Source organism: Phaethon aethereus (genome assembly GCF_964289735.1).
Source record: "Phaethon aethereus genome assembly, chromosome: 35".
NCBI classification, from domain to species: Eukaryota; Metazoa; Chordata; class Aves; order Phaethontiformes; family Phaethontidae; genus Phaethon; species Phaethon aethereus.
This window is the reverse complement of record NC_138611.1, coordinates 193,004-216,540: the sequence shown is the minus strand read 5'-3', so window position 1 is coordinate 216,540 and position 23,537 is coordinate 193,004. Positions and strand designations below refer to the sequence as shown.

The following is a 23,537-nucleotide window of genomic DNA, read 5'->3' as shown; positions in this document are numbered from 1 at the left end:
AAGGGTTGCCCGCAGTAGCCGCAGATGTGCCACAACTCATCGTCCGCCGCCTCCCCCCAACACCCCTCCGGCACCGCCACGGGCGCCGCCGACACCGCCGCGTGCTCTTGCCGGTGGTGCCGCGCCAGGTCGGCCTCGCCGGGAAAGATGCCGCCACACAGGCTGCAGAGGAAGGGCCGCTCTTCCTCCTCCTCTTCCTCCTCTTCCTCGCCCGCGACGCCCCGCGGCCGCCTGTGCCGGCGGAAATGCGCCTGCAGCGCCGGGAGGCCGCCGAACTCCTTGGGGCACAGCGAGCACTGGTAGATGCCGGGCGGCGGCGGCGGCGCGGGCGGCGGCGTGGCGCAGCCGTTGCGGCGGTGGTGGTGACGGTGACGCCGCCGGCGGTGTCCCCGCAGGTGTCCCTTCAGCGCGCCCAGGTTGGAGAAGCGTTTGGCGCAGAGGCTGCAGCCGAAATCACCCGTCTGGTGCGTCTGCTTGTGGTTGATCAGGCTGCCCGAGTGCCGGTAGGTCTTCCCGCACGCCTCGCACCGGTACACCCGCTCGGCGGCGGTGGCGGCATCGGCCGCGCGGCGCGGCACGGCCCGCCGCCCCCGGCGGTGCCCCCGGGTGTGGGTGCGCAGCGCCATCAGGTTGGGGAAGTGTTTGGGGCAGAGGGAGCAGGCGAAGACACCGGTGCGGTGGGTGTGCCGGTGGTTGGCCAGGCTACCCCGGTGCCGGTACCGCCGGCCGCACTCCCCGCAGCTGTACAGCCGTCCGGCCGCCGCCGCCTTGCTGCCGTCGTCCGTCCGTCCGTCTGCCTGCGCGCGCCGGTGGGCGCGGCGGTGGCTGTTGAGGGCGGCGAGGTTGTAGAGCTGTTTGCCGCAGGCGCCGCAGCCGTAGACGCCGGTTTGGTGACTCCGGCGGTGGTTGACCAAGCTCCCGGCGTGCCGGTAGCTCCTCCCGCACTCCCCGCACCGGTAACGACGCTCGCCCGCCGCCGCCGCCGCCGCCGCGGCGCACAGACGCTCGGGGGACGGCACCGGCGACGCCGCCATGGCTGCGGGCGGGGGGACGAGGCGCGGCGTGACGGGGCGTCCGGAACGACCCCCGGAGACCCCCTGGGGGGGGTCTCTCGGCGTCCCACGAGGCACCGGGCTCCAAAGGGCGGTCGGGGGGGCCCTGAGAGACAAAGGGTTAAACCGGGGAGGGGGAACCCCGAAATCCTCCCAGTTCCCCCCCAAAACGTGGGGACCCCCAAGCGCCCCCTGGACCCCACCCTAGGGGAGGGTCCCGCCCCCCTTATAGCCCCTCCTCCCCCACGGGGGGGGACACCGCACCCCCGGGGGGCTCCGAGGGCCCCCCAAGCCCCCTCCCCTCCCCCCCGCCTCGCACCGGCACCTCCTTTTGTTGCGGGGAGACCGGAAATGCGCGCTGGCCCCGCCCCTTCCGCCCCGCCCCGCCCCTTCCGCCCCCTCGCCCGGAAGCGGGGATGGCCACGCCCCCCGGGGAAAAGCCACGCCCCTCCCGCTTCCGCCCCGCCCGCCCCGCGGTCCTAGCGCCCGCCGCGCCGCGCCCGGAGCGGAGCCCCCCAGGTAAGGACGGGCCCCCCCCCCCCGCGGCAGCGCCGCTCCCCCCCCCGCGCCTCCCCCCCTTCCCATGGTGCATTGCAGCCCCCTCCCCCCGCATCGCACGGCCCTTCCCGTGGTGCATTGCGGCCCCCCCCCCGCATTGCACGGACCCCCATAAATTGCAACCCCCCCCCCCCGGGGGGGCGCATCGTACAGCCCCCCCCCCGCCCCCCCCTTCCCATGGTGCATTGCAAACCTCCTCCGGCATCGCGCCCCCCTTCCCACGATGCATCGCGCGCCCCCCACCGCGGGGGGGGGGGGGCGCACCCCCAGGGTGCATTGCGCGGCCCCGCCCCGCCCCCTTCCCGTGGTGCATTGCGCGCCCACCCCCGCCCCGCCCCCTTCCCGTGATGCATTGCGCGCTCCCCGCCCCGCCCCCTTCCCGTGGTGCATTGCGCCCCTCCCGCGCCGCCATCTTGCCGGACGACAAAGGGGGTGGGGGGAGGGGGGCGTCACGCCCGCCCCGGCGCACAGCGGGCGGAAAACGGGCGGGGGGCGGGGCGGCGCCGGTGCCCGGGCGCCGCCCCTTGTCCTCCGCCGACGCGGCGCCGTGTCCGCAGGGCGCCATGGAGCAGCACCCGCCGGGGCCGGGCGGGGACACCCGCCGGGACCGCCGGGGCGTCACCGTGGGCGCCGTCCCGGCGGACGTCGGCCACGACGCCCGCGAGGACCCCCGTGGCGACGTCCGTGACGACGCCCCTGCCCCGCCCGCCTACGTCAAGTCCGGGAGCCGCTATAAGTGTCCGACCTGCGCCACCACCTTCCCCACCCCGCCTCGGGCGCTGCGCCACGCCCAGACGCACGCGGCCGGCGGCACCGTCGCCGCCGCGTCCGGAGGTGCCACCACCAGGTCCAGAAGTGCCACCGCAACCAGGGCGAGAGGTGCCGCCACCACCACGGCTGCGCCTACCACCTCCAGAGGTGCCGCCACCAGGGCCAGAGGTGCCGCCGCCACCACATCTGGAGGTGCCGCCGCCATGACAGTTGGCTCTGAAGCATCCGGAGATGCTTCTGCCGCCCTGGACGTCTCCAAAGAACCTGGCGGTGCCACCACCACGACGGATGTGTCCGCCACTTCTGTGGGCACCACCACCAGGTCCAGAGGAGCCACCGCCACCAGGTCCAGAGGTGCCACCGCCGCCAGGTCCAGAGCTGCCACCGCCGCCACGTCTGGAGGTGCGGCCGCCACAACGGACGCATCCAAAGCGTCCGGGGATTCCACCACCACCGCCACATCCGGAGACGCCACCGCCACGGTGGACAAAAGAGCCGGAGGTGCCTCCACCACCACCGCCACCCGGTCCAGAGGTGCCACCGCCACCCGGTCCAGAGGTGCCACCACCACCAGGGCTGCATCCAAAGCATCCGGCGATCCCACCGCCACGAGAGCCGTGTCCGAAGCGTCCGCAGGTGCCACCCCCACCACGACAGATGCCTCCGAAGCACTCGGAGATGCCACCACCAGCACATCCGGTGGTGCTGGCGCTGCGGTAGAGGCACCCAAAGCACCCGGAGATGCCACCACTACCGCCGCCGCTGCCACGGACACCCCGTGCTCTGCCTGCCCCCGCCCCGCGCCTCCCTTCCCCTGCGCCGCTTGCCCCAAGACCTACGGCACCCTCTCCAAGCTGACCATCCACCAACGCGCCCACACCGGCGAGCGTCCCTTCTCCTGCCCGGATTGCCCCAAATCCTTCGCCGACCCCTCTGTCTACCGCAAACACCGTCGCGGTCACGCCGGGCTGCGTCCCCACCGCTGCGGCGCCTGCCCCAAAGCCTACGCCGAGCGCAAGGACCTCCGCAACCACCAGCGCAGCCACACGGGCGAGCGGCCCTTCCTCTGCGCCGAGTGCGGCAAGAGCTTCGGCCGTTCCTCCTCCCTCGCCTGCCACCAGCGCATCCACGCCCCCCGCAAGCCCTACGCCTGCGGGACCTGCGGGAAGTCCTTCACCCAGCTCTCCTCCTTCCAGAGCCACCAGCGCGTCCACACCGGGGAACGTCCCTACCTCTGCCCCCAGTGCGGGCGGATGTTCTCCGACCCCTCCAGCTACCGCCGGCACCAACGCGCCCACCAAGGCGTGAAGCCCTACGGCTGCGGAGAATGCGGCAAAGCTTTCCGGCAGCCAGCGGATCTGGCGGTGCACCGGCGGACCCATACGGGCGAGCGGCCGTGGCGGTGCGCCGAGTGCGGCAAGGCCTTCGTGGCCTCCTGGGACCTCAAGCGACACCGACTGACCCACACGGGCGAGCGGCCCTGGCGGTGCGGGGAGTGCGGGAAGGGTTTCGGGGAGAGGGCGGCGCTGGGCAAGCACCGGCGGACGCACTCCGGCGAGAGGCCCTACGCCTGCGGGCGCTGCGGGAAGGGCTTTGGCGGGGCCTCGGGGCTGCGCAAGCATGAGAGGACGCACGGGAAGCGGGAGGGGGGAGGCGGGGACAATATGGCCACCAGCGGGGCGGCAGACATGCCTGCCGGGGCTGCCCTCAACATGGCCGCCAGCGCTGGCTTCAATATGGCCGCCGGACCTGGCCTCAGTATTGGTGGTGGTGGTCAGGGTATGGCCACCAGACTTGGCCATGACATGGCTACCGGAGCTGGCCATAATATGGCCACCAGAGTTGGCCATGGCATGGCTGCCAGCGCTGGGCATGACCTGGGTGGTCAACCTGGCCACGTTATGGCCACTGGCATTGGCCACGCTATGGCTGCTGGCGCTGGGCATGACATGGGTGCCCAACCTGTCCATGGGGTGGCCACTGGGGTTGGCCATGGCATTACTGCCAGCACTGGGCATGACGTGGGTGGTCAACCTGGGCACGTTATGGCCACTGGCATTGGCCATGGCATGGCTGCCGGCATTGGGCATAACGTGGGTGCCCAACCGGGCCACACTGTGGCCACCAGTGTTGGCCATGGCATGGCTGCCGGCATTGGGCATGACATGGGTGGTCAACCTGGCCACAAAGTGGCTGCGGGGGCTGGCCACAATATGGCCATTGGACTTGGCCATAACACGGCCAACAGAGCTGGCCACACCATGGCTGCCCAAGCCAGCCATGACGTGGCCACCACTACTGGGCGAGACGCGGGTGCTCAACCTGGTCATGACATGGCCGCTGGACTCGGCCACAGCATGGCCACCGCCCCCGGCGCGGGGCCCGCTGTGACTGCTGGAGCTGGCCACGACATGGCGGCTGCCGGAGGAGCCATGGGCTGTGGCGGCCTCAACATGGCCACCACCATGGGAGGCCCCAACATGGCTGCCCCAAACATGGCCGCCCCAAACATGGCCACCCCAAACATGGCCGCCCCAAACATGGCCGCCCCCATCAGCTCTCCAGGGGCATGCCTGGCTGCCGGGGGCGTGGCCCCACCCAACCCTGCCTCCCCAGAGCCCCGCCCCTTCGCCTGCCCCCTCTGCCCCAAGCGCTTTGGGGCCCGGGCAGGGCTGCGCAAGCACCAGCGCCGCCACGGCCCCGCCCCCTCCCCACAGACCCCGCCCACCCCTGGCCCCACCCCTGCCGGAACAGCTTAGCCACACCCCCTTCTCCCTTGCTGCTGGGGGGGCGGGGCTTTGCCAGCCCCTCCATGCCAGGAGGGCAGGGCCCTGGGGGGCGGTCCCTCACGTGGCCCCACCCCTTCCTGCTGCCTCCCGAGTGTTCATTGGCAATAAAGGGCTGAGTCAGCGCCTCCGTCTCCGTCTGTCTGCGACAAATCGCCAATTCTGGGGTTTCACCATCTTTATTTGTTCCTCCCCCCACCCCCAGCTCCCAGCCAATGGCAGCAGAGCGTTCCCACAGCTCGGCCAACCACAGGGTGCCTCAAGTCCCCGCCCTCCCGCTGCCCAGCCAATGGCTGTGCAGGATCTGGGCCATTCCCCTGTCAGTATCTTCCCCTGTCATGGCTGTCGCCCAATCCTGTTGTCAGTCCCACCCCGCCCCCTCATTCACAGCCAATCCCATGCCAGTCCCACGCCCTGCTCTCAGCCAATCCCCGCTCAGTATCCCCCCCGCCCCTCAGCCAATCCCCTGCCACCATCCCTCCCCTCTCATCCAATCCCACATCAGTCCCGCCCTTGGCCAATCCCACCCCCCCAGTCCCCAATCACCCGCCCCAGCCACACCCACCCCTCAGCCAATGGTGTTGCGGGGAGTCCGTCCCCACCCCCCTCAGGACACCTGGGTCCTGGGGAGAGGCTCCACCCCCCCCCAGGGTCCAGCACCTCAGGGTGCCCCTCCATGGGGTGCTGCTCCGTGGGGCGCCCCATCTCGGGCCGTCCCCCCCGCCGCGGGTGCCCCTGGGGTCTCCGGGCCTTGGGGTGCTCCTCCACCATCTCCCTCCAAGATCTCCAGACCATGGGGCGCCCCAAGGCTCTCGGTCGTTGGGTGCCCGCCCGTCACCTCCAAACATGGCTGAACCTCCAACGTCTTCAAGCCTGGTTGAACCTCCGTCACCTCCAAACCTTGGGGCACCCCAAGCCTCTTGGTCTTTGGGTGCTCCTCCATCACCTCCAATCCTGGCTGCACCCCAAGGCTCTTGGTCTTTGGGTGCTCCTCCATCATCTCCAAACCTGGGTGCACCCCAAGGCTCTTGGTCTTTGGGTGCTCCTCCATCATCTCCAAACCTGGCTGCACCCCAAGGCTCTTGGTCTTTGGGTGCTCCTCCGACGTCGCCAAGCCTGGTTGAACCTCCGATGTCTCCAAGCCTGGTTGACCCTCCAACGTGTCCACACTTGGTTGCATCCCAACCGTCTTGGTCTTTGGGTGCCCCTCCAAACCCAGTTGACCTTCCAACGCCTCCATACTCATCCTCCCCTGCGCCGCGCCGTGGGCCTCCTCCAGGTGCACCCGCTCGTGGGTGATGAGGTTGGAGCTCTGGCTGAAGCGCCGGCCGCAGCGGGCGCAGCCGTAGGGCCGCTCGCCGGTGTGGGTCCGCCGGTGCTGCTCCAGGTGGGCGCTGCGGACGAAAGCCCGGCCGCACTCCCCGCAGCCGTAGGGTTTCTCCCCGGTGTGGATGCGCTGGTGCCGCACCAGGGTGGAGCTCATGCCGAACGCCTTGCCGCACTCGCCGCAGCGGTAAGGCCGCTCGCCGGCGTGCGTCCGCCGGTGCAGGGCCAGGTTGGAGCGGAGGGCGAAGGCTTGCCCGCACTCCCCACAGGCGAAGGGTCGCTCCTCCCCGTGCGCCCGTTGGTGCCGCGCCAGCGCCGAGCGCAGCCCAAAGGCTCGCCCGCACTCCCCACAGCGGTGCGGTTGCAAACCCAAGTGCAACCGCCGGTGCTTGGCCAAGGTGGCCCCGTGGCCGAAGCGTTTGCCGCACTCGGCGCAGGCGAAGGGTTTCTCGCCGCTGTGGCTGCGCTGGTGCTGGATGAGCTCCGAGCTTTGGACGAAGCCTTTGCCGCACTCACCGCAGCGGAAGGGCTTCTCGCCGCCGTGGGTCTTGCCGTGCTTGAGGAGGTTGGCGCGTTGGGCAAAGCTTTTGCCGCATTGGCTGCAGCGGTAGGGTCGTTCACCGGAGTGACTGGCTTGGTGTTGGAGGAGATCGGAGCTACGGTAAAACGCTTTCCGGCACTGACCGCAGGCGTAGGGTCGCTCGCCGGCATGGGCGCGCTGGTGTTTCACCAGGTTGGTGCTTTGGCTGAAGGCTTTGCCGCATTCGGCGCAGGCGTAGGGGCGCTCGCCGGTGTGGGTGCGGCGGTGCTGGGCCAGGTTGGAGCTCCAACCGAAAGCTTTGCCGCAGTCGCCGCACTTGTAGGGCCGCTCGCCGGTGTGGGTCCGGAGGTGCTGGGCCAGGTGGGAGCGTTGGGCGAAGCGTTTGCCGCACTCGCCGCAGGCGTTGGGGCGTTCGCCGGTGTGGCTGCGCCGGTGACGCTCCAGCTTCGACCACTGGCCGAAGGCTTTGCCGCACTCGCTGCAGATGTAGGGGCGGCCGGGGGGGGCTCCAGCTGCGCCGGGGGGAGGCATCAGGGACCCCGGTGGTGGTGGGGACCCTCCTCTACCCCATCCTGGTGTGGGTCAAGGGGTCCCGGACGCCTGGGTGCCCTCCTTTAACCCACCCTGGGAGGGGTCGGGGGTCCCTGGGTCCCCTCCTTTAACCCACCCTGGGAGGGGTCGGGGGTCCCTGGGTGCTCTCCTTTAACCCACCCTGGGAGGGGTCGGGGGTCCCTGGGTCCCCCGGGGTCTCACCTGCCGCCGGCTCCTTGGGGGTGTCCTCAGCGGCTCCAGTCGGGGCGTCCATGGGGCAGCCTGTGGGGGGAAGGAACACACGTCGGGGGGGGGCTGGGGGCGACCGGGGGTCTGGGTGCCCCCCCGGCAGGTGGGGGTTTCAGGGGACTCAGGCCTCCAGGCCCCACCTTACCCGAGGGGCTGGCGCTGGCCTGCATCGTCCCGGGGCGGGGGTCGCCGGGGGCCCGGCCGGGGCGGGGGTCGCCGGGGGCCCGGCCGGGGCGGGGGTCGCCTGGGGCCCGGTCGCCGGGGGCCCGGCCGGGGCGGGGGTCGCCGGGGGCCCGGTCGCCTGTGCCTGCAGTGGGGGGGAAGGGGGCGGGGGGGGGCCTCCAGGCCAAACCCCGCCCAGTGTGACGCCACTTCCTTTAACCATTCCCCACCTACCAGCAACGCCTCCCCATGGCAACGCCCTCAGCAACGCCCGCCCCTTAGCAACGCCCGCCCCCTAACAACGCCCTGCCCTTAGCAACACGGCCCCACAGCAACGGCGGGTCGGGGGGAAGGGGGCGTGGTCCCCTAAGCCGCGGCCTCCCCACGCGCTGATTGGTCGGTGGGAGCGGGGGAGGGGCCCGATGGAAGGGAGGGGTGTGGTCTGGAGAAGTGGGAGGGGGAACGGAGTGCTGAGTGCGCCGGCCGAGGGGCGTGACCTGGCGGGGCGAGGGGGCGTGGTTGATGTGGGGGGCGCGGATTGGTCTGTGGCGTGGAGTGGGGGGCGTGGCCGGGCGGCGCCATATCCGGGCCCAGCGGGGAGCGGCGGGAGCGGGCGGCGGCCCCGGGGGGGAGGTGAGTGGTCCCCGAGGGCGGGTGGGCTCCCCGTCGCCATGGCAACCGCCCCATCCCCATGGCAACCGCCCCGGCCCCATGGCAACCGCCCCATCCTCATCTTTACGGCGACCGCGGCCCCGCCCTGGGCCGCCATGGGGCGTGGGGAGAGCGGATGTGGGGCCCAAGCACCTGGGTCCCAGGGTCTGTGGGTCCCTGGGACGTGTGGGGCCCAAACGCCTGGGTCCCTGGATCTGTGGGTCCCCGGATCTGTGGGTCCCCGGGACGTGTGGGGCCCGGGCGCCTGGGTCCCTGGATCTGTGGGTCCCCGGGACGTGTGGGGCCCCGGCGCCTGGGTCCCAGGGTCTGTGGGTCCCCGGGATGTGTGGGGCCTGGGCGCCTGGGTCCTGGCTCCGCGCGCTGACGCGGTGATGCAGGCGCCATGACGGAGGCGGAGGCCGAGACCGGGGGGCGGCGGGACCCCCCGGGGCGGGGCTCGGGGGCCGGGGGAGGCCCCCTGGCCCTGCTGAAGGCGCGGGCGCTGGACGTCACCTTCGAGGTGGGGGATGAGTACGAGGTCATCGAGACCATCGGCACCGGCGCCTACGGCGTCGTCAGCTCCGCCCGCCGCCGCGACACCGGTGAGCCAGACCCCGGGGTCCACTTGGGGTGGGAGATCGGGAGGTGCCCCCGGACGCCTGGGTCCCCTTGGGACCCCCCTTGGGTGGGGGTTCCTGGATGCCTGGGTCCACTTGGGTGGGGGGCTCCCAGGTGCGTGGGTCCCTTCTGGGTGCTTGGGTGGGCACCCTGAGGGATGCTGGGGCGGGTGACGAGCCCCCCCGGATGCCTGGGTCCGGGGGACGTCAGGCCAGCAGGTGGCCATCAAGAAGATCCCCAACGCCTTCGACGTGGTGACCAACGCCAAGCGGACCCTGCGGGAGCTGAAGATCCTCAAGCACTTCAAGCACGACAACATCATCGGCATCAAGGACATCCTCAAGCCCACCGTCCCCTACGGCGAGTTCCGCTCCGTGTGCGTGCCCCGGATGCCTGCGTCTCCCCCCGGGCATCCGCCCACATGCCTGGTTCCATCAGGTGGTGGTGGTCCCCACAGGGATACCTCCAGCCCCTCCTGGGTGCTCTTGTGGGGCAGGAGAACATGTGGGATGGAGCCCACTTGGCCAGTTGGTGACACTGGGTGGTGGTGGCCCCCGTAGGGTTGTTCCCAGCCCCACCGGACACCTGGATCCTCTTGGGGGGGCAGCAGGACATGTGGGATGGAGCCCACCTGGGTCCACAGGGGGTTGGCGGCACCCATGGGGACGTCTCCAGCCCCTCCCGGACGCCTGGGTCCCTCTTCCTGCCTGCAGCTACGTGGTGCTGGACCTGATGGAGAGCGACCTCCACCAGATCATCCACTCGGCGCAGCCGCTGACGCTGGAGCACGTCCGCTACTTCCTCTACCAGCTCTTGCGAGGCCTCAAGTACATCCACTCGGCCAACGTCCTCCACCGCGACCTGAAGCCGAGCAACCTTCTGGTGAACGAGAACTGCGAGCTGAAGATCGGCGACTTCGGCATGGCCCGGGGGCTGGGGGCTGACCCGCGGCAAGCCAAGGCCTTCCTCACCGAGTACGTGGCCACGCGCTGGTACCGGGCGCCGGAGCTGCTGCTCTCACTGCACCGCTACACCCGCGCCATCGACATGTGGTCGGTTGGGTGCATCTTCGCTGAGATGTTGGGTCGCCGGCAGCTCTTCCCCGGCAGGAACTACGTACACCAGCTGCAGCTCATCATGGCCGTGCTGGGAACGCCGCCAGCCACTGTCATGGCCGCCATCGGCGCCGAACGGGTGCGAGCGTATGTGCAGAGCCTGCCGCCACGGCCGGCGGTGCCTTGGGAGAGCCTCTTCGGCGATGCCGAGCCGGCGGCGTTGGCGCTGTTGGGTCGGATGCTGCGCTTCGACCCGCGGGAGCGGGTGGGGGTGGCTGAGGCGCTGCGGCACCCATTTTTGGCTAAGTACCACGACCCCGAGGACGAGCCCGAGTGCGTCCCCGCCTTCGACTTTGCCTTTGACCGCCGGGCGCTCACCAAAGAGGAGATCAAGGCGGCCATCGTGGCTGAGATCGCTGACTTCCATGCCCGCCGTGACGGTATCCGGCGGCAAATTGCCTTTGCCCCAGCTGGCGGCACCGAAAGCGCAGCCAGCGGGGCCGGCGTTGGTGTCAACGTGGCCAATGGCGCCATGGCCAACGTTAATGTCCCCATGGGTGACATCAGCGCAGCCAACGCTGGCGTCAACGCGACTAACGTCAACGTGGGCAATGTCAACATGGCTAACACAAGCGTCAACGTGGCCAACTCTGCTGTCAACATGGCCAACGTCAACATGGCCACCGTCAGCATGGGCAACTCCAGTGTCAATGTGGCCAACGCCGGTGTCAACGTGGCCAACGTCAATATGGCCAGCGTCAACATGGCCAACGCTGCCATGGCCAACATCAGTGCCACCATGGCCAACAGCAACGTCAACATGGCCAACGCTGCCATGGCCAACATCAGTGCCACCATGGCCAACAGCAACGTCAACATGGCCAACACCGCCATGACCAACATCAATGCCACCATGGCCAACGTCAACGCAGGCAATGTCAATGTGCCCAATGCCGCAGTGGCCAGCGTTGGCCCAGCCTGGCCCTGCGCCGACGTGGACATGCCGAGCCCTGGCCCTGCCCCCGCCCCTGACTGCCCAATGGACTCTCCCCGGGTGAAGGCAGAGCCAGGGGCCCCCGTGGCACCCAAGCGGGACGGCGCCATCTCTGATGACACCAAGGCTGCTCTCAAGGCTGCTCTGCTCAAGTCGGCCATGAGGAACAAGAGCAAAGGTGAGGGACGCCCGGATGCCTGGGTCCCCTGAAGGGCTGCGGCTGGGTTTGGGGCTCCATCCCCGGCCTCTGGGGTCCCCTGATGTGTTAAAGGGTTGGGTTGGAGGCTCATTCCCAAATTCTGGGTTGCCAGATGGTGGTGGTTGTTGGGTTGTGGTTGGGTCGGTGGCTCCATCCCCGGACTCTTGGGTCCCAAGGGTTGGTTGTGGTTGGGTTGGGTTGAGTTGGGTTGGTGGCTTCATCCCCGGACTCTTGGGTCCCAGGGGTTGGGTTGGGTTGGTGGCCATCCCCGGACTCTTGGGTCCCAAGGGTTGGTTGTGGTTGGGTTGGTGGCTCCATCCCTGGACTCCTGGGTCCCCCACAGAGCCGCCGTGTGCGGCCCCCGAGGCGCCGGAGGGCCGGAAGCCGGTGACGGCGGCGGAGCGGCAGCGAGAGCGGGAGGAGAAGCGCCGGCGGCGGCAGGAGCGGGCGAAGGAGCGGGAGAAGAAGCAGCGGGAGCGGGAGCGGCGTGAGCCCCGAGGCCGCGGTGAGGGGCTCCGGGGGCTCGTCCTCACCGACGACGACCGCCACCTCCTTGAGCGTTGGACCAAGATGCGGGACGGGGCCCCGCCTCGCCCCCCGCCCCCTCCCCGTCCCCCTGCCCCACCTCCCCCTTGCCCCCCACCTTGCGGGGCACCCCCTGAAACCTGGCCGGGCCCCGAGGTCTGGCCTGAGCCCCCCGCCGCCCCCCTCCCGGCGGACCCCGACGTGGCCACCGTCACCCAGCAGCTCTCCAAGTCGCAGGTGAGGGTCCCAGGCGTCCCCTGGCTGGGGGGACCCAAGCGTCCGGGTTCGGCCTCCATGTTGACCATCATCATCATACCCCCGATAGGTGGAGGACCTTCTGCCCCCCGTCTTTTCGGTGACCCCCAAGGGGAGCGGGGCCGGCTACGGGGTGGGCTTCGACCTGGAGGAGTTCCTCAGCCAATCGCTGGACATGGTGGGGGACACCAAGGACAGGTGAGAGGAAGGGATCCTGGTTTCTGGATGGGGCGGGGACCCCGGCGTCCGGGAGGGGACCCCAGCGTCCGGGCTGAGGTCCCCCCCTCCGCCCCCCACCGCAGCCAGGGCGATTCGGCGCCGCTGTCGGCCTCGCTGCTCGCCGACTGGCTGGAGGTCCATCGCCTGAGCCCCGCCGCCCTCGAGAGCCTCCAGCGCGACCTCCAGCTTGGGTCCCCCATGTTACTCGCCGACGACCTCCCCGACCCCTAACCGGGGCGGGGGGGACCCAGGCGTCCGGGACCCTCCCCTCCGGCGCCTTGGACCCGCCCACGGCGCCCGATTAAATTTGTAAGGAAACAGCCCCGTCTCGTGCCGCCCGTCTGACAGACCCAGGCGTCCGGGCGTTGGTCCTGGCTCCTTGGGGACCTATAGGAGCTATAGGGAATTGGGGGGGGGTGGCGGGACCTTGTGTGGGGATCTAGGGGGCTGTTGGAGACTCCACGGACCTATAGGGGCTGTAGGAGTGCTATAGGGAGCCATATAGGCTATATGGGGAGGTGTGGGCTCTACAGGGCTGTAGGAGACTGTATGGATCTGTAGAGGTTGTACGGAATGTGTTGGTCTACAGGGAGCTTATAGATTGTACAAGGTTACATGGCACTATATGAACCTATAGGGGCTATAGGACCTGTACAGGCTGTGTGGGAAAGGAAAATCTGTATAGGTCTATAGAAGACTAGGGGCTAAGGGGGTCCTCTAGAGGGCTATAGGTGCTGGGGGCACTATAGGAAGCTATAGGGGATTGTATGGCATTTTAGGCAACCATGTGTGATTATAGGAAGCTTAATGGGGCTACAAATAGCTATATATGCAGGTATGGTTTTAGCATATAGAGCAATAAGGGGGCTATAGAGAGCTGTAAGGGGCTATAGAGGCTTGTAAGGACCTTATGGGAGCTATAGGGAGCTGCAGGGACCCATGGGGGACCCCTAGGAATAAGAAGGAGCTGTAGGGACGTCAGGGGAGGTATAGAAACCCCATAGCCACTATGGGAGGGCTGTAGGGGCCATATAGGATCTATAGGGAGCTATGGGGGAGCTATAGGAACCCCATGGCCGCTATAGGGGGCGGTAGGGACCCTCCCATGCCCCCCCCGCCCCATCCCAAAGAGGAGGAAGGAAGGAGGCGGAGGCGGGTGCGTTTGTGGCATGGGTTTCGTAGCAAATACATCACAGACCACGAGGGGACGATACAGAGCTTGGGGGGCAGGGGACCCCCCCGGAGCCCCCGCGGCGCGGGGTGGGGGGCAGCGCAGGGGCGCGGCGGCGCTGCGGCGGCCCCCACGGGGCGGGAAATCTAAGTGGAGGTGGTTCCTCGGCCAGGGGGTGGTGGAGCAGGTGATGGGGTAGATGGGTGGCGATTGGTGGGGTCATTGATGGTGGTTGGGTCATTGAGGTGGCAGTTGGGTCATTGAGGGGGTGGTTGGGTCATTGAAGGTGTTGTTGGGTCTTTGATGGGGTGGTTGGGTCATTGAGGGGGTGGTTGGATCGTTAATGCGGCGGTTGGGTCATTGAAGGGGCAGTTAGGTCATTGAGGGGGTGGTTGGGTCATTGAAGGTGTTGTTGGGTCATTGAGGGGGCGGTTGGGTCGTTAAGGGGGCGGTTGGGTCGTTAAGGGGGCGGTTGGGTCATTGAGGGGGCGGTTGGGTCGTTAAGGGGGCGGTTGGGTCATTGAGGGGGCGGTTGGGTCGTTAAGGGGGCGGTTGGGTTGTTAAGGGGGCGGTTGGGTCATTGAGGGTGCGGTTGGGTCATTGAGGGGGTGGTTGGGTCATTGAGGGTGCGGTTGGGTCATTGAGGGTGCGGTTGGGTCATTGAGGGGGTGGTTGGGTCATTGAGGGTGCGGTTGGGTCATTGAGGGTGCGGTTGGGTCATTGAGGGGGTGGTTGGGTCATTGAGGGGGTGGTTGGGTCATTGAGGGGGCGGTTGGGTCATTGAGGGGGCGGTTGGGTCATTGAGGGGGTGGTTGGGTCATTGAGGGGGCGGTTGGGGCTTTGAGGGGGTGGTTGGGCTGTTGGTGGCACAGTTGCGTCTTTGTTGGGATGGTTGGGCAGTTGACAGGGTGGTTGGGTGGTTGAGGGCGTGGTTGGGTCGTTGACGGGGTAGTTGGGTGGGTGACGAGGTGGTTGGGTCGTTGACGGGGGGGTTGGGTCATTGACAGGGTGGTTGGGTCACCAGTGGGGTATTTGGGCAGGTGACAGGGTCCTTGGTGGGGTCGTTGGGTGGGCGATTGGTTGCTCGGTCGGGCCAGGGGGTGGGCGAGTGGGCGGTGGCCACATCGTGGTTGGCCATGTGCTTGGAGGAGCAGTTGGCCGGTTGGTTCATTGGTTGGGAGAGTGGCTGATTGGCCGGTTGGGTCAGCGGGTGACTGGGCAGGAGGTTGAGCTGTCGGGCAGTTGGTGGGTTGGTCAGGCAGGTGACAGATTGGGTGGGTAGTTAGCTGGTTGGATGGGCGGTTGGGTAGCTGGGTGGTTGGTTAGTTGGGCGATCAGCTGGTTGGTTAGCTGGGTGATGGGTTGGTTAGCTGGCTGGCAATTAACAGGTTAGTTAGGTGGTCAGTTAGCTGATTGGATGGATGGCAGTTAGATGGGTGATCGGATGGGTTGTTAGCTGGTTGGCTGGGTAGTTAGCTGGTTAGCTGGGTGGTCGGCCGGTTGGTTAGCTGGCTGGCTGGGCAGTGGTTAGCTGGCAGGTTGCTCAGCTGTTTGGATGGGTGGTTGGTTAGTTGTTTGAGTGGGTGGGTGGTTACCTGGTTGGATGGGTAGTGGGTAGCTGGCCGGATGGTTGGTTAACTGGTTGAGTGACTGGTTAGCTAGCTGGATGAGTGGTTAGCTGGTTAAGTGATTTGTTGCGCTGGTTGGATGGGTGGCTGGTTAGCTGATCGGGTGATTGGTTAGGTGGGTGGGTGGTTAGCTGCTTGGATGAGTGGTTAGCTGGTTGGGTCGGCAGTTATCTGGGCAGATGGATGGTGGTTACCTGGTTGGGTGGTTGGTTAGCTGGTTGGGTGGTTGGTTAGCTGGCTGGATGGGTGGTTAGCAGGTTAGTCGGGCGGGTAATGGTGTCACCTCAGATGGGCTAGAGTCACCTCTGCCCCCCATGAACCCCCCATATGACCCATCCCCAGGACCAGCGGGGGGGACCCTCCAACCCCCCGGGACGGGTCAACCCAGCCCTCCCCACCAACCTCTTCTAGGGTCAGCTGACCCATAACCCCGCTCTGGGGCCCACCCATCAGCCCCCCCTCTAGGGCCAGGCTGCCCCAGCCCCGGACCCCTCACTGGGGTCAACCTGACCTGCGACCCCTCTCTGGGATCAACCCGGCTGCCCCCGTAATCCTTCTCTAGGGTCTCACCTGGCCCGTGACCCCTGTCAGGGTCAACCCAACCCGCGACCCCTCCCTACTGTCAACCCGGTCCGACCCGTGACCCCTTTCTAGGGTCAACGTGACCCATAACCCCTATCTGAGGTTAACCCAACCCAACTGTCCCCCGCATCCTTCCCTAGGGTCACCCAAACCTGACCCCCGGCCCCTCTGGGGGGTTGACCCGATCTGTGGACCTGTCTTTAGGATCCACCTGACCCACATCCGCTCTCTGGGGTCAACCCAACCCAACTGTCCCCATAATCGCTCCCAACGGTCAACCCATTCCAACCCATCGCCCCTCTTGAGAGTCAACCCCACTCCAGGGACCCCAGGAACCCCTCTTCTCAGCTCACCCCGCCCCCAGGCCTGCTCCGGGACCCCCTCGACTCATCTGCCCCCCCAGAGCCCCCTCTAGGGCCACCTCCTGCCCCGCCAGGGCACGTGTCCCCCCCCCGCCAAGCGCAGTGCATGGATGGGAGATGGCGGTGGCAGGGGTTTGGCGGGGAGGGGACACACACAACGAGGAGAAGTGGGGAGGACCCAGGCGTCTGGGGAGCAGGATGATGGGATGGATGGAGGCCAACGAGCCGCTTAGATTTGCCGGCCCCAGGCCGGGCTGGACCGCTCCGGTCCGCGGGGGCGGCGGGTGATTGGACCACGTGCTGTTATGTCCGTTCGCATGAACAATTGTCTCTTAATTTATTCTTATTCTCGCTTATGTGGTTATTCTCGTTACCGGGGGGGGGGAGGAGGAGGAGGAGGAGGAGGAGGAAGGGTGTTAGTCGCTGCCGCGGGGGCCCTACAAGCCCAACGTGCCCCCGATGGAGGAGGCCAAGACCACCCCCAGCACCACGCAACAAATTATGATCATAATTTTCTTCTACGTTACCCCAAAAATAAATGGCATCCGGGCAGCGCGGGGAGGAGAGAGGAGAGAAGAGAGGAGTGTTACGGAGCGAGAGAAGCCCACCCCCGCGTTGAGGACCCAGGCGTCCGGGCTCCCGGCCCACCCCCCCGCGCCGCGCTGCGCCCCACCCCACCCCGTCACTCACCCTCCGGGCTTTGCTCTGGTACTTTACGGCTTTTTTGGTGTCCGACACGGCCCGTTCCACGTAGTCGACCGAGTGCTCCACGTTGTACTCGATGCGGTCGATCATCTCGCCCTGTGAGCCAGAAGCAGCCCCTGAGCCCCCTGCCCCATCCCCAGGGCGGGCACCAGCGTCCAGGATGGGGCAGGGAGGGGCTCGACCGGTTCTAGGTGGCTCAACGGTGTCTTGGTGGGCTCAAGAGCTTATGGTGGCCTCTAGATGAGCCAACAAGTCCTAATGACGGCTTTTGCTGGGTTCTAGGTGACGCTTGGTGGGCTCAAGAGCTTCCAATGGCGTCTAGATGAGCCAACAGGCCCTAAATAGGGGTTTGGTGGGTTCTAGGTGACCCTTGGTGGGCTCAGGAGCTTCCAATGGCGTCTAGATGAGCCAACAGGCCCTAAATAGGGGTTTGGTGGGTTCTAGGTGACGCTTGGTGGGCTCAGGAGCTTTTGATGGTGTCTAGACGGGACAGTGAACACTAAATATGGTTTTTGGTGGGTTCTAGGTGACCCAACGGTCTCTCAGTGGGCTTCAGAGCTTTTGCTTATGGGTGATCTAGATGACCCCGTGGGTTCTAGACATTCTGATGGAATCTAGAGGATCCAACAATCCCTCAGATTTTGTTCTCAGTGGGAGGGAGGGATCCACGGGCTTTGTCCAGGTCCTCGACCCCAAGACGGGTGGGGTCCAAGCTCTCCCTCCATCTCTCCCGCCCCGTACCTGGCTCTCCACCAGCATCGCCATGTCCACAAACATGTCGTGCAGCTCCCGGATGCTTGTCTCCAGCTTGATGATCTCGTTGTGTCGCGTCTCGATCTCGTTCAGGGCCTGTTTGGTCATCTGCGAGTCCATTTTGATCTGGTAGGAGAGATGGGAGACGGGTGGGAGGGAGGGTGGGGCTCCTGGGGCTCCAGAAGATGCAACGGGGCTCCAGGGACCCCAGCAGGTCACAGGCGACCTCACGGGTTCTAGGTCACGCAATGATTCAGGGCATCTCATCGGGTTCTAGGTGACCTAATGGGTTCCGGGTGACCCAGTGGGCACCAGGTACCTCAAAAAGCCCCAAGGGCTCCGGGGGACCTGCAGGTTTTCAGGGGTTGCAGCTGCTCGGGGCACCTCATTGGCCCCCGCTCGGGGCCCATTGAGTTCTAGGTACCCCATCAGGTTCTAGGGTCCTCCAGGGGCTCTCGACCGTGGGGCAGAGGGGCCTCACGTACGTCATCCGTGAAGATGGCCAACTTCCCGCTCTCCAGCATGTCCTCCAGCTCCTCGTTGGTGGTGGTCCGGCCGGCTGCGGAGGGAAGGGGAGGTGACGGTGGGCGACATCCCCCAACCCCGCTGTCTTCTCCGTCCCACCCCACCCCGCTCCCGCGACCTACTGATCTCCAGCTGCCTCTGGATCCTGTCCTTGCACCGGTCGCGGTATTTGGACTGGGTGGTGTTGTACTCCGTCATCACCTCCACGAACTTGCGGGACAGCGTCGAGTGCTGGGGGTGCGGGGAGGCCGCAGCGTTGGGCCAGGGACCCCGCGCCGGTGGCCACCGAGGAGGAGGAGGAGGAGGAAGGAGAGGGGCGGCGGGGAGGAGGGATACCTGCGTTTTCCGGATGCGTAGGTCGGCCGAGGAGCGGTTCAGGCCTTCCTCCTGCTCGATGCTCTGCTCGATGGCTGCAGGAGAGGACGGCGGGACCCCTTCCTCCACCGCTGACCTCCCCCAGGGCGGGCTTGACCGCCCCCTCCCCGCCCAGCTGCCACACCAAGATGGCCGCCACGCCAAGATGGCGGTCCCGGACAAGACGACCGCCCCGCAGTGGCCGCCTCCGTCGTGCGGATCCCCCCTGAGGTGGTCGCCCCAAGGCGGCCAACCCGACGTGGCCCCGGCCATCGTGCAGATCCACCCCCAAGATGGCGGCCCCAAGATGGCCGCCGCGAGGTCACCTTTCAACTTGGAGCGCACTTTGTTCGCCGTCTTCTTGATGTCGGCCGTGAGGTCCTCCAGCTCCTGCTTCGTCTCTGAGGGGTGGGGACGTGTCACCCCCTGACGTCACCCCCCAGATTCCCTCCTGGTTCCTGGTGTCCCCCCACGGCGTCCCTGGTGTCCCTCCATCCCCAACGTCCCTGGTGTCCCTCCACCCACGTCCCCCACGGCGTCCCTGGTGTCCCTCCATCTCACGTTCCCCCCACGGCGTCCCTGGTGTCCCTCCATCCCCAACGTCCCTGGTGTCCCTGGTGTCCCTCCATCCCACATCCCCCACGGCGTCCCTGGTGTCCCTCCATCCCACGTGTCCCCCCATGGTGTCCCTGGTGTCCCTCCATCCCACATCCCCCACGGCGTCCCTGGTGTCCCTCCATCCCCAACGTCCCTGGTGTCCCTGGTGTCCCTCCATCCCACATCCCCCACGGCGTCCCTGGTGTCCCTCCATCCCACGTGTCCCCCCACGGCGTCCCTGGTGTCCCTCCATCCCCAACGTCCCTGGTGTCCCTGGTGTCCCTCCATCCCACATCCCCCACGGCGTCCCTGGTGTCCCTCCATCCCACGTGTCCCCCCACGGCGTCCCTGGTGTCCCTCCATCCCCAACGTCCCTGGTGTCCCTGGTGTCCCTCCATCCCACATCCCCCACGGCGTCCCTGGTGTCCCTCCATCCCACGTCCCCCCGGTGTCCCCGCGCCCGCGTCCCCGCTCACTCTCGTCGGGGTTGGGGGCGGCCAGGATGGCGCTGTGCTGCTTCTTCACCAGCTCCACGTCCTCCGACAGCTTCTCGATGCAGCCCCGGATCTCCTCCACCTGCCGGCGGGGGACGTGGGGGGCGCGGCGGGACGTGGGGTCATGGGGGACATAGGGATCATGGGGGACGCCGTGGGGTTCTTTGGCCCTCTAGGGACCATGTAGGGTCTGGGAGGGACCATATGGGGTTGGGGGGGATCTGGGGGCCCTATAGGGGGTCTGGGGGGGCCCTATAGGATCCCTGTAGGGTCTGGAAGAGGTCGTATAGGATTTAGGGGGGTGGGTCTTTGGTCCCATAGCAGGTCTTTGGCCCTAAAGGGGCTTTGGGTGCTCTATAGGGTCTGTGTAGGGTTTGGAGGAATCTTTGGCCCCATAGGGGGTCTGGAGCCCTATAGGGGGTCTGTGGGCCCTATAGGGCATCTGGAGGTCCATAGGGGGTCTGGAATCCCACAGGGGACCTGTGGGTCCTATAGGACATCTGGAGCCCCATGGTGGGTCTGGAGCCACATAGGGGTCTGTGGGCCCTATAGGGGGTCTGGAATCCCATAGGAGTCTGTGGGCCGCATAGAGGTCTGTGGGGTTCTATAGGGGGTCTGTGGGCCCCATGGGGGCTCTGGAACCCCACAGGGGTCTGTGGGCCCCATAGGATGTCTGCAGCCCCATGAGGGTCTGTGGGCCCCATAGGGGTCTGTGGGGTTCTATAGGGTGTCTCTGGGCCCTATAGGACGTCTGCAGCCCCATGTGGGCTCTGTGGGCACCATGAGGGGTCTGGAATCCCATAGGTCTGTGGGCCCTATAGGATATCTGCAGCCCCATGGAGATCTGGAGCCCCATGGGGTTCTATAGGGGGTCTGTGGGCCCCGTGGGGGTCTGTGGGGTTCTATAGGGGGTCTGTGGGGTTCTACAGGGGGTCCATGGGCCCCATAGGGGTCCGTGGGGTTCTATAGGGGGTCTGTGGGCCCCATGGGGAGGTCCGTGGGCCCCATGAGGGTCCAGGGCCCCATGGGGGGGTCCATGGGGTTCTATAGGGGGTCTGTGGTCCCCATGGGGGTCCATGGGGTTCTACAGGGGGTCTGTGGGCCCCATGGGGGTCCATGGGGTTCTATAGGGGGTCTGTGAGCCCCATGGCGGGGTCCGTGGGCCCCATGAGGGTCCGTGGGGTTCTATAGGGGGTCTGTGGGCCCCATGGGGGGTCCATGGGCTCCATAGGGGTCCGTGGGGTTCTACAGGGGGTCTGTGGGCCCCATGGGGGTCCATGGGGTTCTATAGGGGGTCTGTGGGCCCCATGGGGGGGTCCATGGGCCCCATGAGGGTCCGTGGGGTTCTATAGGGGGTCTGTGGGCCCCGTGGGGTTCTATAGGGGGCCTGTGGGCCCCACAAGGTTCTGTGGGCCCCATAGAGGGTCTGTGGGGTTCTATAGGGGGTCCATGGGCCCCATAGGGGTCCGTGGGGTTCTATAGGGGGTCTGTGGGCCCCGTGGGGTTCTGTGGGGTACTATAGGGGGTCCATGGGCCCCATAGGGGTCCGTGGGGTTCTACAGGGGGTCTGTGGGCCCCATGGGGGTCCGTGGGATACTATAGGGGGTCTGTGGATCCCGTGGGGTTCTATAGGGGGTCCATTGGCCCCATAGGGGTCTGTGGGGTTCTATAGGGCGTCTGTGGGCCCCGTGGGGTTCTATAGGGGGCCTGTGGGCCCCATGAGGGTCTGAGGGGTTCTATAGGGGGCCTGTGGGCCCCACAAGGGTCTGTGGGTCTCGTAGGGGGTCTGTGGGGTTCTATAGGGGGTCCATGGGCCCCATAGGGGTCTGTGGGGTTCTATAAGGGGTCTGTGGGCCCCATGGGGGGGTCCATGGGGTTCTATAGGGGGTCCGTGGGCCCCGTGGGGTTCTATAGGGGGCCTGTGGGCCCCACAAGGGTCTGTGGACCCCATAGCAGGGTCTGTAGGCCCTGTGGGCGTCTGTGGGGTTCTATAGGGGGTCCATGGGCCCCATAGGGGTCCGGGGGGTTCTATAGGGGTCCGGGGGGTTCTATAGGGGGTCCGCGGGCCCCGACCTGCTCGAAGAACTCGTCCATGAAGTGGTCGCGGTCGACGTGGACCACCTCCTCCTCATCGTCGCTGTCCTTGGCCTGCGGGGGGACGCGGGTCACGGCCCCGGGGCTGCGCCCCATTGGCTGCCCGCCCCGCCCATCCGCGTGCGCGGGCGGGGCCCGAGAGGACGGGCGAAGGCCATTGGCTGGCTCGGGCAGGCTGGGATTGGCCGAGGGCTGCGAGTCGCCTGCGTGGCCTGACCCGTCCCCGCCGCCGCCGCCGCCCATTGGCTGCTTGGCGCGGCTCATTTGCATAAAGGTGCCCGCCCCCGGTTGCCTTCCCATGAACCTGCCTGGCTTATTTGCATATGCCCGCCCTTCAGCCGGGGGTCTCGTTTGCATAGCTCCGCCCCTGCACCACAGCCCACCCTCCCGCCATTGGCTCCCATCGCGCCTAATTTGCATAAAGAACACCCCCGCTACCACCCTTCCCTGCCTCCTGATTGGCTGCCAGCTCCCCACCCTCATTTGCATGCAGCAGCTCTTCCGGCAGCCCATTGGCCGCCGAGGTCGGCCTCATTTACATAGGGGGCGGCACCACCGGAGGGATCCCCGTTGCTGATTGGCCCAGCCGGGGGTGATCCCCTGGCGGAGGCTCCGCCCCCTGCGGGGACGCCGGCATCTGGGGGGGCCCCGCACGCGCCCCCACGTGCCCCACAGCGCCCCACAGCGCCCACCTACTGCACCCCATGGCACCCCCCTGTGCCCCATAGCGCCCACCTACTGCACCCCACAGAGCTCCATAGTGCCCCATGGCACCCCCCCTGTGCCCCACTGCGCCCCATAACGCCCACCTACTGCACCCCACAGAGCCCCACAGTGCCCCATAGCACCCACCTACTGCACCCCATGGCACCCCCCTGTGCCCCACAGCACCCACCTACTGCACCCCACAGAGCCCCATAGCACCCACCTACTGCACCCCACTGTAGCCCACAGCACCCCACTGCGTCCTACAGCACCCCACTGTGCCCCACTGCACCCCCCAGCACACACTGAAGCTCCCCAGCACCCCACTGCGCCCCAGCACCCCACAGCACCCTATAGCATCCCTATAGCACCCACAGCATCCCCTGCACCCCATAGCACCCCACTGCACCTCATTGCCCCCTCAGCACCCTATAGCATCCCTATAGCACCCACAGCATCCCCTGCACCCCATTGCACCCCACTGCACCCATGGCAACCTATTGCGCCCTATAGCACCCCATTGCTCCCATTGCAGTCCCCCAGCCCCCTCCAGCCCCCATAGCACCCACAGCCCACACAGCACCCATTGCACCCCACAGCACCTCATAGCACCCACAGCACCCCATTGCCCCCTCAGCACCCTATAGCATCCCTATAGCACCCACAGCATCCCCTGCACCCCATAGCACCCCACTGCACCCATGGCAACCTATTGTGCCCTATAGCACCCCATTGCTCCCATTGCAGCCCTCCAGCCCCCCATAGCACCCACAGCCCACACAGCACCCGTTGCACCCCACAGCACCCCACAGCACCCACTGCACCCCATTGCCCCCTCAGCACCCTATAGCATCCCTATAGCACCCATAGCACCCCACTGCACCCATGGCAACATCTTGCACCCTATAGCCCCCCATTGCACCCATGGCAGCCCCACAGCACCCTATAGCGCCCCACTGCCCCCATAGCACCCCATACCCCCCCCAGCGCCCTATAGCCCCCCCCGCTCACGCTGCGGAGCTCCTGGGTCCGGTCCTTCATGGCGGGGGGAGGGGGCGGCGTCCGGCGGGGGGAG

General features: G+C 67.2%; 3 protein-coding genes across 3 annotated transcripts in view; 2 read left to right on the top strand and 1 right to left on the bottom strand.

Annotated features, from left to right (window-relative positions):
• The window catches only part of TACO1 (translational activator of cytochrome c oxidase I), a gene marked incomplete at its 5' end in the record, with an annotated part of 41,122 nt that overhangs the window by 15,712 nt on the left and 1,873 nt on the right, over positions 1–23,537 (top strand).
• On the top strand, positions 9,959–12,891 carry MAPK7 (mitogen-activated protein kinase 7). The gene is made up of 4 exons (XM_082012341.1): positions 9,959–11,472; positions 11,837–12,255; positions 12,344–12,471; positions 12,576–12,891. Exons 1-4 carry the CDS (start codon positions 9,978–9,980, stop codon positions 12,721–12,723), a joined length of 2,190 nt encoding a protein of 729 aa, XP_081868467.1. The 5' UTR covers positions 9,959–9,977; the 3' UTR covers positions 12,724–12,891.
• Positions 16,673–23,503, bottom strand: STX1B (syntaxin 1B; the record flags this gene model as incomplete). Its single annotated transcript, XM_082012342.1, has 10 exons — positions 16,673–16,753; positions 16,926–17,036; positions 17,682–17,819; positions 18,179–18,252; positions 18,341–18,449; positions 18,555–18,628; positions 18,899–18,973; positions 19,646–19,745; positions 21,737–21,811; positions 23,474–23,503. The coding sequence occupies 10 exons, from the start codon at positions 23,501–23,503 to the stop codon at positions 16,673–16,675; spliced, it is 867 nt and encodes a 288-aa protein (XP_081868468.1).

Coding starts and splice junctions, on each gene's coding strand:
- MAPK7 (XM_082012341.1), top strand. CDS start 9,978: ATGGAGAGCGACCTCCACCAGATCATCCACTCGGCGCAGCCGCTGACG. Junction 11,473..11,836: donor CATGAGGAACAAGAGCAAAG/GTGAGGGACGCC, acceptor GGTCCCCCACAG/AGCCGCCGTGTGCGGCCCCC. Junction 12,472..12,575: donor GTGGGGGACACCAAGGACAG/GTGAGAGGAAGG, acceptor CCCCCACCGCAG/CCAGGGCGATTCGGCGCCGC.